Here is a 13,412-nt window from a genome sequence, read left to right as displayed (position 1 = left end):
AGAATTGTGTTTAATTAGCACATTCTGTTTAGGTCAAAAGTTTTAGGGTTGTCTTTTTGTTGCAGTATTGAAATATCTTGTGTTTTTGGAGCAGAGGCAGTGGGAACAGGCAGGGATGTTGGGCTGTGCTGGAGCAGGTAGCCAAGTCCTGAGAGGAAGCACAAATGTCTCTGGGCATCAAAGTCTTGTGCTGTCAGTGCACCAAGTGTGCATCAAGGTGCCAGAGCTTTCAGTCAATGGCAGACCCGTGGGGTGCTGAAGCCCCCACAGCAAACCCGGGGTTTGTGCTGCTTTGCTTTCCCTCATAGGGGGCAGGAAGGATGTGATCACACAAACCCTTTTATCTGGACTGCAGGCTTCATGTTTGGGTAAGAACAAAAACGGGACTCTCATAAGACAAATGAGGTGCTTTAAAGCATTACTGGGTATTCAGGATGTATTGGTAGTGGCAGAAAAGTATTTCTTCTCTGTCTTTTACATCTGGCTTAAATTTAGTCTACAACATTTATTGCTTAAAATTTACATGGTAGTTAAACTGGGAAGAATTAAGTTAACTCTTAAGAGATCCTTTCTCATCTCAGTACTTAAGACAGTTTAAACTAAAACTAGTTACATGTTTAAATTATATGTATTTAATCCAAGAAAAAAAGTACGTATTTGCTTTTGGAGAGAGAATAAAGTAATATGTGTATGTATTGCATGTACAAAGTACAGACAACTAATGAAAAAAAATTTTGGGGAAGGCCTCTCTGAGATTTTAAGATTTCACACTTGATAGGTGTCCTGTTCACTGCAATAATTACTGTTCCATCAGAGCCATGATGACAGTGATCACACAGAACATGGCATGGGGTTTTGAACAGGAAGACAGATCCTCTCCCTCTCTTCTTTGTGTAGTTACCTACAGGTTTTTGAAAATGAATAGTAAGAATATTTCAAATAAGAATAGTTGTGTATCACTAGGTGTATTCAGATACATTTTACTTCTTAGAAACAATGCAGGTAGCTAATGTAAAAGACATTCTTCTCCTTCTCCTTCTCCTTCTCCTTCTCCTTCTCCTTCTCCTTCTCCTTCTCCTTCTCCTTCTCCTTCTCCTTCTCCTTCTCCTTCTCCTTCTCCTTCTCCTTCTCCTTCTCCTTCTCCTTCTCCTTCTCCTTCTCCTTCTCCTTCTCCTTCCCCTTCCCCTTCCCCTTCCCCTTCCCCTTCCCCTTCCCCTTCCCCTTCCCCTTCTCTACCTTCTGGAAAGCCTGGAGACTTGCAGACAGACAGACAGACAGACAGACAGACAGGAGGCTCTGGGGAGGGAGTCAGCTGGAGCTGTGGCAGTTGTTTGTAGCTCTGGTGCCACCAGAGCCCAGGTGTGGATGAACCTCAGGATCCGTTTTCCCTTGGCTGCAAAGCTGTGGTTGTTTGGCCGTGCTGTGCATTGAGGCTGCCATTGCTTCTCCTGATGGCAGCCTGAGGTTTCCATGTTTTTTGGAAAAACCACAGGGCTGTTTTTCAAGTGTGCTAACAGCTTGGCACATTCCACATGTGAAAAAAGTTGACCTGGAAAAGTAATCAGTGATGCTGCATGAATATATTGTATTTACAGTAAGCACGCTCGGTCAGAGCGGCTCTGGGTCACTTGTTAGCTAACTGGGCACTTGTCCAAATATTAAAAAATGTTGACAGTAAGTAATTTGGGGGCTTAATAATGTTTTAATTAATGACTATTTAAACACCTCTGGTCAGATTGACCTACATGTCTAGCTGAAAGACATCTATTACCAGAGGTAATAGATTTGGCACATTCAGTACATTGTGGTTTGTGGAAGGCAGTGGGGTGTACCTCAAACTTGTGCTCATCCTTTATTTCTGAAGAAGAGGAGCAAATAAATACACAATACTAAATATTGTCCTTTCTGTTTATTTTTCAGATTAGCACTGTACGTATATGAATATCTGCTCCATGTAGGAGCACAGAAATCAGCCCAGACATTTTTATCAGAGGTGAGTTTTTTTTCCACGACTTCTGGGGGCCTGCAAGTGAAATAAATATGATTTGGTCTAGAATAAAAGCAGTGAGAACCTTGGGTATCAGTTTGCCTCAATCCACTGTTTCTCATCCTCTGGAACCCAGTCTGCCATGTCCTTTTACATGATTTTGTGTAACTATTTTTGCTGTGGTTTGTTATCCCCATTCTACAATAGGGAAGATTATTCTATTTTCTCTAGTAAGTGGGCATGTTGGAGAACACTTCAATGGTACTTGGTTTTGATGACCTTTTAACTTACTATTGATATCTCCAATTGTGAATGATGAGCCCTTCTAAATGTATTGTACATCCCACTGTCATACACTATCAGTTCTCCTTCTCTGAAGCACTGCTGATCTCTCTGTGCTCTCACCATGCTTTTAACCACTTCACTTCTTTTCATCTGCTGAATCAATGACGGCCACCACCACTTAGCTTCTGCTTTTTTAAACAATTTCAACTGCTAATGGAATTTCTACCTGTACATAGTAGTTTGGGGGGTTTTTTTAAGAGTCTTTTCAAAGACGTGGTGTGCATCTTTCGAAGGTTGAGGTAAACTACGTCTCCTCGGCATTTTAATTTTGCCCTAGGATACAGATGTATGCTGTACACATTGAAGTCCTCTGGGTTTATTATTGTTTCTAATCTTTGACAAGAACATATAAAATAATAGCAACAATTATAATAACTAATAATAATAACAATAGTGTAGTAGTAGTAGTTGTAGTAGTAGTAGTAGTAATAGGAGTAGTGAGCAACAATTGGGAAAAAATAGGCAAAATATTGTCCTAGGAAAATTTTCTGCTTTTTTTTATCCTTCTCCAAAAGCTAATAAAATTATTATGCTGTGATGACATTTTGGAGATGGAAGAGGTGAAAATGAAAATCCAGTGGGTTGTTTGTGATGTTTACACAGAACTGACAAAGCAGAGATAAGGAAAAAGGGTAGAATTGTAGCAGGATCAGTTTATATATATAGTAAAGGATGTTTTTGACAATTGTTTTATCTCTGTGGTAAAGCATTGGAAAAGTAAGAGATAAAATAACGTAGAGTATCATCTTGGCTTTTCCAAAACAGCTGTCATTTGTAAATAATGCATTGCACAAGGTAAATTTTGCTCGCTTTGTTTTTATGATGTATTTGCAAAATGAGCAGTTGGCAGAAACATAGCTGGTATGACATCTGGATTTCCTGAAAACATTAAATACAGTGTCTTGAAACTCAGCTTTTAAAACTAATTCAGTCTTGAGTTAAAGGGGAGCTCTCAGGTCTGAACAATGAAACATAAGGATATATCAAATCTTCAAAATTAAGACTTGTACTCATCAAAAGATGCTCAGCACAGGTCAGGGACAATTAGCAGTGCATAGGGTGGGTGTGAGGTAGGAGCTGTGGGTTTATTTCCCTCACTAATTAGCAGTGCAGGAGGGTAAACATGCTGACAGTTCTTGTGAATGGTTCTGTGACTGCTGGGCTGGAAGCTCTTGCCTCTTTGGGTGGGTTTCATTTTAAAGTTAAACAGTTCAGAGTAACTCTAAAGCTGAGTGTTGGGGATTAAAAGAAGAGCACACAGAGATTGTCTGAGCTGTAGGGCAGCCAGTGGTGTCTAAAGGTTAAGAGCCCTCTCTCACAGATCTGCCAGGGACTGTGTCTCAGAGGAATGGAACCAAATTAAAGGAAAATAGAAGTTGGATATCCATGAATCCACTGATACTCTTTAACTTAGGGATGGTTGTATTGAGCATCATGCTTTGTGTCTAGTTTGGCTTTTGTGTGCTTCCTCTGAAGAGCTGATCCTTATCCCATGTATTTTCCATCCTGGAAGTCAGATTCCAGCCTTGGATAATTCCATTAGCCTGGCTGGACCAGGCTGGTGGGCATTTCCCAGTTAATCATTCCCTGGCTATGAGCTTAACCAGTACACATGACAACGAAGATTTTTTTTCCTATAAATAATTGTACTTGATAAGTCTCATTGATCAGACAGACTACATCTGCTATGTTAGACACAAGTACATATATTTTGAAAAAACAAAAATCCTTGAGAAGAGTCCCAGACTTCCACATTCCCTTCAGTCTCTTTCTCCCAATAAGTTTCTCAAGAGGACATATGTCCCAGGACCCAGAAAATACCTGAACTGGGTAATTTCCTCACCCGGCCCTGCTTTGAAGAAAACAATCACTGCTTAGACGTAATGTGGGTATTCTTCACAGACATAATTTTTACTCCTAAGCAAATGATATTTCTGCTTCAGGAGCCACTTTTTCATTCTGGTTGTACAATGCGTCTCTTCATTATGTAATTTTGAACCTTCTCAGAGGTACTGTGTGTTCCTGATTATTAATACAAGCCTTTCCAAGACATTCCCAGGGCACATGAAGAGCAGCTGTGCCTCAGAAAAGTGTATTTGAAAAGTGTGTAATGTCTTTGTAGTGGCTTTGGCTTTCAAATGTTCACCACTTTTTTCTGCCAGCACTTAAGCAGGAACTTTGTAAAATACGTTATTTGTGAATTAACTACCGTATGAGGGATGCTGGTTTTCATTCTGCTAGCTTTACCAACTCAAGTGATAGTGGCTCAAAGTTATCTTTTATAAACAATTTAAAAATGGCAAAATTATTTTTTAATAGTTGAGTTCATATAATATATCAAAATTGCTTTAGTTTTCTTCATGTTTGAGATTTTCTATATGGATTTTCACATAAGTTCAAACAACATTTTTAGGTGTATGAGCTACATATTCTGCTATTGACAAAACTTGTATGTGTTTAAATTTCCTAAGAACTGGATGTGGAAATCAAATGTGAGTTGACAATCCTAAGTCTCTTTGAAAAATGCCAGCTTTAGGAAGGCCCCTAAATCTACTATATCTACCTTTAATATTAAGCTTTTATATAATTTTACATATATGTATATGGATCTGTCTCTTTAAATTCCTTTCATATTAGGGCTGTTCAGTCATTTAATTAAAATAACCCTCTTCTTGTCTGCCATTTCTTCTATCTCAAGAAGAATATGGTTTGTGCTTTTAAGAACTCCTTTTTGAACAGAGTTGGACAGGAAATGATGCTGTGTGTCGATATAACTGGAGGAATTTGCATTGCACACAATGCCTTATATCCATGAAGTTCTAACATGAGATATTCTTCTGGACAGTGTTGTGTGGGCTTTATTATAGCCCAAACTATTTAATTTTGGTGTTAAGGACAAGCTACTGACTGGCTTTGAAAAGGTGGTTGTGTGATTATAGTTAAGGTACAACATTTGGGAATTTTTGCGGAGAGACAGATGCTGTTGCTGTGATTGCTACAACAGCAAACCCATCAGTCTGATGGGTTCCCTGATCAACAGCAAAAGTTTGAATTCAGGAGTTGAGAGTTCTTAAACCGCATTTCCTTTGAGAACAGCATCAAACAAACCCAGCTTCCTTGGTGAGAAGGAAGTCTGAGGCAGTTCAGGTGTTGAGGAGAGCTCGACAGCACAGGAAAGCAAGGCAGAGCAGCTGTATGTTTTCCCTGAGTGGTGGGAGCTGGGTTATGGCAGTGGTGCTGCCTTGCTTTTGCCACATTACCTGTGACTCAAGCGCTCCTTGAGGATTACAAAACACTGCTGGCCCTGGCTGCGGGGGAAAGAGTGCCACCTGCTGAATCCACAGCATCACTCCTGTGCAAATAGGAAAAGATTGCAGGTTTTAAGGGTGCTTTATCATCTCTTTTTAAATCATGCGTTTTTGACCTTAAAGTAATACACAGTATATTCAGAATTGAGAATATTCAGGAAAAAAACCCAAAGAATAAAATTCTAAAATATTCTTCCCTAGCATAAGAAGAGCTAATTTTAAGTATCAGCTATCAGTAAATGTAGAAAGGTAAGTACATAGAGGCGTCGAAATTGATGACCATAAAGTGTCTCATAACCGTGAAATCTTCTCTTCCTCATCCTTTTTCTATCTTTATTTTCTTACGCTTTTTAGTCACAATGATCACAAGAATGTACACATCTGTTTTTATCATTTTGTTTTAGATAAGATGGGAAAAAAACATCACACTGGGGGAGCCCCCAGGATTCTTGCATTCCTGGTGGTGGTAAGTACCAGTTTTCTTCTCTGATTTTTTTAGAATATATTGATTGGCAGTTCCAGCTGCTGGAGGCAAGAAGTTCAGGTGAACACTGTAAAAAGGACGAGAGGATCAGGATTAAGAAGTATTCTTTTGTTCAGGAATGAAATATCAGAAAATTAGATACAGGAAAATTAGATACAGAAAAGGAAATAACAGAAAAAGTTACTGATGCAGGAAAAAAAGAAATAGTGCATCAAGCAGAAAGAAGGTGGCCTGGCTTTCCTTCTTCACCACCTTCCAGCATATTTTGGAGCTGAGGGATCATTCTGCATATCATAAATACTTGCATTTGGAAAGGAAACACAGTAAATACAGAGTGTCTGTGTAGATGTGAGCTTGCTCAGTCTGCAGTCCATGGCTGCACGTGTAGAATTCCCCAGGGGAGAAGAGTGCTCATAGGCACTGCTGTGTAGCAATGGTATTTATTCATTATTTTAATATTTCCAACAAGCCTGTGTTTGAAGCAATGCAGAAGTGGAGAGAATGTGCCCAGCTGTCAGGAGTACAAGAATTCACAGGTTTTGAAACGGTCCCATTTGAACCCAAGTGATTTGCACAGCTGCATGGGAAGTGGGGTATCCTTCTTTGACCATTCTTCCACAGCTTTTGCTGTGTGATGGAAGCCTGACAAGAACGTGTCCCTTTTATCTCTAATGTCTGTATTATCCTTAATTTTAATTGTCTGCAGCAGAGTGGTCAAATTGTCCATAAATCCCTATTACAGTGCTGGATTAAGTTACAGAGAATTAAGTCTAAACCACTAAAAACCATTATGAAGCTCCAACAAATTTTATTATCAAATACATTTTTAAGTCATTCTGCCATACACACAGTTTCATTCCAGGAACTTTGTGGTAGAGCTGATTGGTATATAATTCTAGTTGAAGGAGTTTGTGGGGGAAGACCAATGGCATTATGTTCCATAATGACCTTCCTTTCACTCTTTATGACCTAAGAACATGCCCATCCATTTTCTATGCTTGACCAGGCACCAGATCCTCAGGGAGCTTTGGTTTAAGCACAGGACTGGACATTTGTCCAAAGAAGCTGTGGCTGTCCCATCCCTGCAAATGTTCAAGACCACATTGGACAGAGTAACCTGGGATAGTGGAAGGTGGTGGAGTCTGGGTGGGCTCTAAAGTCCTTCCAATCCAAATCATTCTGTGATTCCATGAATCTTGACCACGGAAGAATTCCCAGGTGTTTGTGGGTGGTTTTTTTTGTTTGTTTTTTGTTTTTTTGTTTGTTTTGGTTTTTTCTTTCCATATTATAATGAATTAGTTCTTTCCCATGCTTTATGGAAGTCATTCGAGCAGTTCTCAGAGGGTTAAGATTAAATAGAAGTTGCATTACTATATATATTACTGTTTGTGTATATATAACCTACATAACTTATATATATTATATATATAATTACTGTATTTATATATATATATAAAATATATACTGTATTACTATATACTATAATATATATTATTATATATTAGACCAGATTCTTGGTCTGTAATGCAGTGGTATTTGAGGAGTACAGCACTACTTGCCTCAGAGATCAGATGGCAGGACTGGGTTCCTCACAGATGATTTACAAATCTTAATTCTTCCTTAGAGGTGAGTGTTCCCATCCATTGGAGAGGAAGTGAGGCTTCTGTATAGGAACATCCATGTGGGGTGTGTGTATGCCATAAAATGCACAGAAGCATCACAGTGACACTCTCACCATCTGTAACCTCTTCCCTGGCAGTGTGTTCTGGGATCTCTACTGTGCAGCTCCAGAAAGAAGAGAAACATGTGAACACTCGAGTGAAGCAAAAGCCTTTCATGACTACGTAAGTTTTCTCTGTCTTTAAAATCATTAGTTGCATGTGTAAATGTGATAGAGAAGTATTTCTGCACTGCAGTGGCTCAAAAACACAGGTGTTGGTCATACGTAACTCTCAGTTTTCTGGGGACACCTTAGAATTAGGAGCTCCTAATTCTTCAATTACCAGCACAATCTAGGTGACTCCTGGAATGTGTCCCAGAGATCAGGGTGCTGTCCCACTTGTTAAGGCAGAATGAAGAGTGTCCTTCTGTCCCCCATGCCATGGACATGTGAGGCTGGTCACGAAGGCACAGGACAGATGGAAGCATGGATGTGACCTGCCCAAATACCTGTGCTCTGTCAGTGCTACAAAAAAAAGACTGTTCTGTAGATGGAATTGATCTCTGGCTTCTGTCAGGACCACCTGGCTGAAACTGGGGTAGTTCATATATTTTTGTATCCTGAAGTAACCTGAAGGTTTTTCATCCTAATAAACTATCAGGTATCAATAAATCAGTTAAATGAAAAACCAGCTGGTCCAAGACAACAGGAGGAATAAAGGGCAGAAGTTTCATGACAGTTTTACTGCCTTTGAGACTTAGTTCAAAACACAACAGGGAGGGTCTTGACTGAGATTAGTTCTCACAATACAACTGTGAAACCTCTTTCCTTGAGTCTTTTCCAGGTCTGTCTCACAAATAGTGTCTAGTTACTGCCAAAAAATATTTCTATGGATATAACTGAAATTAGACTGCCCTAGCCCAGTGTCTTACAAACACAGATTGGAACAACATTTAGCAAAATGATAATTTTCCATTTTCTGTTGTCAAAATCTGGTAAAGACTTGACATCCTACAACATGTGAGCTAATGGCAATCTTGCCTTATTTGCAGTTAACAACACCTGAGACTGTGAATGCACCATCAGCACAGTCAGAGATGTCCAGCATCTTTCACCAATGTCTCTTTAACACCCTGTAGTGGTGGTTAAATTGTGAGGGAGACTAGTTACGGGGCTTGGACATTGTTGCACAGTCATGTCCAGGCTATGCTGACCACTGAACATAATTAATGAAAGCAATAATTACCAGAGAGAGGAACAAAGTTTAAGGACATTTTGTACCCACAGAGTTGTTAAGGTCAGCCAACTTAGTGAGGCACATTCCTCAAATTAAAAACTAAGTATCTCTTGCAAGTACAATAGCTGTGGTCATTTTGTCCTAATCTGTTTTAAATATAAAGTTGTTGGAAAAATAGAACACTTAGCTATTAGTATTAGCCACTTAGTATTTTGGTTCCTTGTTATTAGAGGAAGATTTAATTCCCCACTGAACGAGCAGTTGTTTTACAGGAATGATGCAAGACTGTGAGGAATGACATTAGAGATTTAAATCTGGAGGGATCCAAAGCACAGCAGTTGACTTCAGTGGGGGGACATTGTGTTCTGAAAATAAAGTGTGTGAAACAAAAGCCAAAAATCCAAAAAATGTAAATATTGCTGTGAAACAAAATTGTGAAACAAAACAATCAGCAAGAGAGAATTTTCAGTGAAAAAGTATTTGGAGTCTAGAAAGAGTCCACAAACCTTTAAGCTCAGGAGAGTTTAACTCTTCAGTAAGTTCACTATTGAGTCCAAATTTAGAGGTATACTAAGAATCTTGGTAGGTGAATCGCAATAGTTAGGAACATCCTTAGCATGTTCCATTAGCATTTCTGATTCCTACAGGCCTTGGAATATTACATGGCCTTATTGCTCAATTCTGTCTTCATTTTTGATATATATTGTCATAATTCAAGAAAAGTGAGAAAATGTGAGTTCTGTGTGTTCTACAAATTTGTGATTGAATATTTAACTTACTGTGTAAAGGCATGTTTGATGAAGAAAAGATAAAATCATGATATGATTCTATTTGCCCATCAAGACAGGATGAACACTTATTTTAGAAACAATTTGATTTATTTTAAAAATTAATTCAGCTGGTGTTTGTAAAATCTGTTCTCTCAATATTTTAAGGTGGCAGGAAAAGCTTTGCATTGTTTTTGTCACAGTTGGGACAAATTCATTTAATCCTTCACAAGACTCATGATGCTTCTTGTTATCACTTAGGTTTCGATTAGGACAGTCTTCATTGTGGTTTCTGTGTGTGGTATTTTAAGGTAGCATTGTAAGCTCATGTCAAGGAACAAGAAAATGGTATTAGGATATAGCCAAGCAGATCTCACAGCAGAGGGAGATGAACATGTGTGAAGTGAAATCCTGATCTGCACAGTGTCTTGCCATTGACTGTGGAGGGGTTAAAATCCCACCATCAGTGGGGACCATCAGAAGCTGCTGCTGGGTTCTGGCTCCTGCCGAGGCTGAGGGGGCTGGTAAATCCAAACTCTGCTGCCACATTGCAGGTCAAGTAGTACAGCATTTGTAGCTGAGCTGTCATATCTGAAAACTGTTATTGTACGTACAAAACGGCACAGAAGGCTTGTTTATTAATTCATACGAGCAATTCAGAATTTTTTATTAGGCATGTGTTCCACTTGACCTAAGAAAAACCGTTCCTGCTGAAGGGGCGCGTGGTCTGGCTGCTGCAGACATGGCAGCTGGAGCTGAGTGGGCTGTGTTTGGAGAGGAAATAATCTTGTCTTTGCTCTTGTGGAGAGAGAAAGGCTTAGGAATGCTTGATGGAGGAGGAAAGCACTTGCAGATGATTTAATGGTTTGGAAATATTGCTGCCTCACTCTACATAGCTGCGAGTCAGGTAGGAACACACAGGTTGACTCATAAAATGAATACGCAGAAAGACTGAGTTTCTTCAAGTTTACTTAAAAGTTTTACATTATTTGAACTGCAGCTGTAGGATTAATGCTGTTTGATTTCTCTCCCTCCTCACACAGTGTGTTGTCGCTTGCAGCACCTACAGTGCTCATCTTACTAAAAAATAAATAGAAAAAGCAAAGCCCTATTCTGGCTTTATAAAGAAGATTTTCCATGCTCATTCTGAGTTTAAATATTTCCAGCTTCCCCGTATTTAAAATGGATTGTATGTTTATTTTCTGTCAAGATTTGCTACTGGATATGTTTTCTTCTGAGTGAACAAGGGTTCTGATTAGGTACATTTTTATCATTTTGTTAGGCTTGAAAAGATGCATGTCATGAATGTGCATGTGCTGGATCAGGGAGATAGGTCCTGGCCTGGAAGTTTTGAGATATATGATGTAGAATTGGAAATTGTTGCAGGTGACTTGGTAAAGAAAACTGTTGCTTGCTCACCCAGCCTGTTAGTAATCCTGCAGGCATTTCAGTAGGAGTAGCTTCATTTGAAGCAGAAAAATCCCCATGATTCTTTCCCAGGTACCTGTTACCTTACTTTTTCCTGGAGGAAAACTTCTACACGCTTTGAAGTCATTTGAGAAATCATGTGCATGGATGGTCTGAGGCAAAATTCAGTCTTCAGTGTGGAATGGTTTGTGATTCTTCATGGTCCTGAGGAGATCTCTTCACCTCTCTAGTTAAGAGCTCATTTTTCCACATTTTGAGATCTTCTGCTGAGAGAAGCAAGTTCCTACATGTATCTCTTTTCCACTTTTTTCATATCTGAAAACTAGGTTCAAAAGAGGAAACAAGACCTGGATTTTAGCAGCACCTCTTCTTCTGATGGCCACAAGTGACCATCCTCCTCTTCCTCAGGGCTAGCCATTCATCCCCATCTCTGGGTTTGAAGGGGAAGTACCTGAAAATCCTTCCTTACAAGATGATTTTTGTACATAGCAGCTAAGATATTTTTATTGTCCAGAAATTCCTGTGCTCCTGTTATCTCACACTCCTGGCGCTGGAAGTTTTTCTATGTGGTGCTGGTGCAAAGAAGGGGGGTTGACTTTTCTCACATGCATCTGTATTAAAATCTTTATTATTTTCCAGTTAAGGTTTGATTAGTTCTTCTCTCTAGCTCTTCGCAAGATCTTCTGGTATGGGCAAAGGTGTCTGGCTTATGTTTGTGTTTCCCAGAAGAATTCCAGGTAATGCACAGGGTAACAAACCAGAGATACTCCTTGCCCCAGAGACTGAAAAGCCTCATGAGCTGGGCCCACATCCCTCTGCTCTGTTGGCACAGTTCAGTGCTGAGCTCTGTGACAGAGGGCTGTAGAGTGTACCAAAGACAATGCTGTCCTCAGTTTTGGCCAGATCATTCCTTTTAACGATCATAACTATAGAAATAAAATTTTCCCAGAAGTTACTGAGCAGAGTGTTTGGACATTTGATATGGCTGATCAATCTCTGTGCACCTCTCTTCAGAAAAGTTGTGTCTCTGCATTTATTTCTCTGTTTTATGGGAGAGAAATTACTGCTTTCTTCTCTGGACCCATCTCCCTTCAGTAGAACTAAGAGGCACTTGCACACCCTAAATGCCCCAAGTGCCCTTAGTTAATCATTATCAATACTCAATATTTGAGGAGTTATGAATACTTTTATATCAATTTTAGGCTACATGAAAAGCCTGTGAGACTGTTCTCCCATAAGGACTGCTTTGCTTCTGGTTTCATAAAATTCTGTCCTCCTTCTCTGCCTTTTGTGCATCAGGGATGGAGGAGCTCGTTTTCCTTCTTGATTGCCTGACCCATCTCTTGCTACTCTTCTGCAGGCAGCCTAGCTAGCCTAGCATTTGCTTCTAGGTTTATTGCTGAAAATGGAATTCTAGGTCTGGTTTCCAGCTGTCAGTTTCTGTGGAGAATGGATGTTAAACTCCTGTTAAAAACAGAAACTGAGGAAAAAAAGCTCCCCATCATCCTCATCCTCCCATCAAAGGGCAAAAGATGACAAGTTGTCCTGCTTTGCTCCCAGCCTTTTGTACCAGAGGCAATGCTGCAGATCTGAGTTACCTGTTACTTCCTTACCCGAGTTCCACAAAGTTCTGGAAGGCCCTATGCATGTTTAGTTGTCATCACTAAGTCAGTGATTTCACCTTCAGAATATGTTCCTCAGACAATTGATTTGTCTGCTATGTAGGTAGTTCATGTGTCCAGGTAGAGAACAGGTTATTTCCTCAAAGAGGAGATTTATTAAGTGGTCGTAGCATTCTTTTTGTAGTTAATAGAGAAGTGAAAAGCATTTCCTTTCATACATTCATTGTTAAAATTGTATTATTTCCTTTTGTGTAAGTAGCATTCATATCTAATTTTGAATGAAATGCCTTTCCTTTCTGCGCTTTTCATTCTGTGAAGATCATACCTCACACTGTTCAGATATATGTGCAGTAAAATGTGTTCTGGTATATGGAACCCAGAAGAAGACCAAGAATTTGCATTCGCTTTGAAATTCCATACCTGAACACATTAAGTAGATCCATATGGTTGAAGTTTGCACAACAATAAACAATTAACAAGCCATATTTTTTTGCAGAACGCTGTTTGGTGTAGTCTCACAAGGTGGTGCATCCTTGGCTTTCTCAGGTGTGCAGCCAAAAATGCTGTGAATGTG

General features: G+C 39.5%; 1 protein-coding gene across 2 annotated transcripts in view; it reads left to right on the top strand.

Moving 5' to 3' along the window:
- SSBP2 (single stranded DNA binding protein 2) overlaps window positions 1-13,412 on the top strand; it is a 136,535-nt gene that overhangs the window by 30,401 nt on the left and 92,722 nt on the right. For both annotated transcript variants that reach the window (XM_005529454.3, XM_005529451.3), the window contains exons 2-4: window positions 1,921-1,993; window positions 6,045-6,106; window positions 7,884-7,968. In XM_005529454.3, the coding sequence (XP_005529511.1) occupies window positions 1,921-1,993; window positions 6,045-6,106; window positions 7,884-7,968 (220 nt within the window). The remainder of the gene's footprint in view (window positions 1-1,920; window positions 1,994-6,044; window positions 6,107-7,883; window positions 7,969-13,412) is intronic.

The sequence above is a fragment of the Pseudopodoces humilis genome, chromosome 4, assembly GCF_049639895.1.
Source record: "Pseudopodoces humilis isolate 2021_Gansu_Grassland_sample_001 chromosome 4, ASM4963989v1, whole genome shotgun sequence".
Lineage (NCBI taxonomy): Eukaryota > Metazoa > Chordata > Aves > Passeriformes > Paridae > Pseudopodoces > Pseudopodoces humilis.
This window is presented reverse-complemented; position numbering and strand designations above follow the sequence as displayed.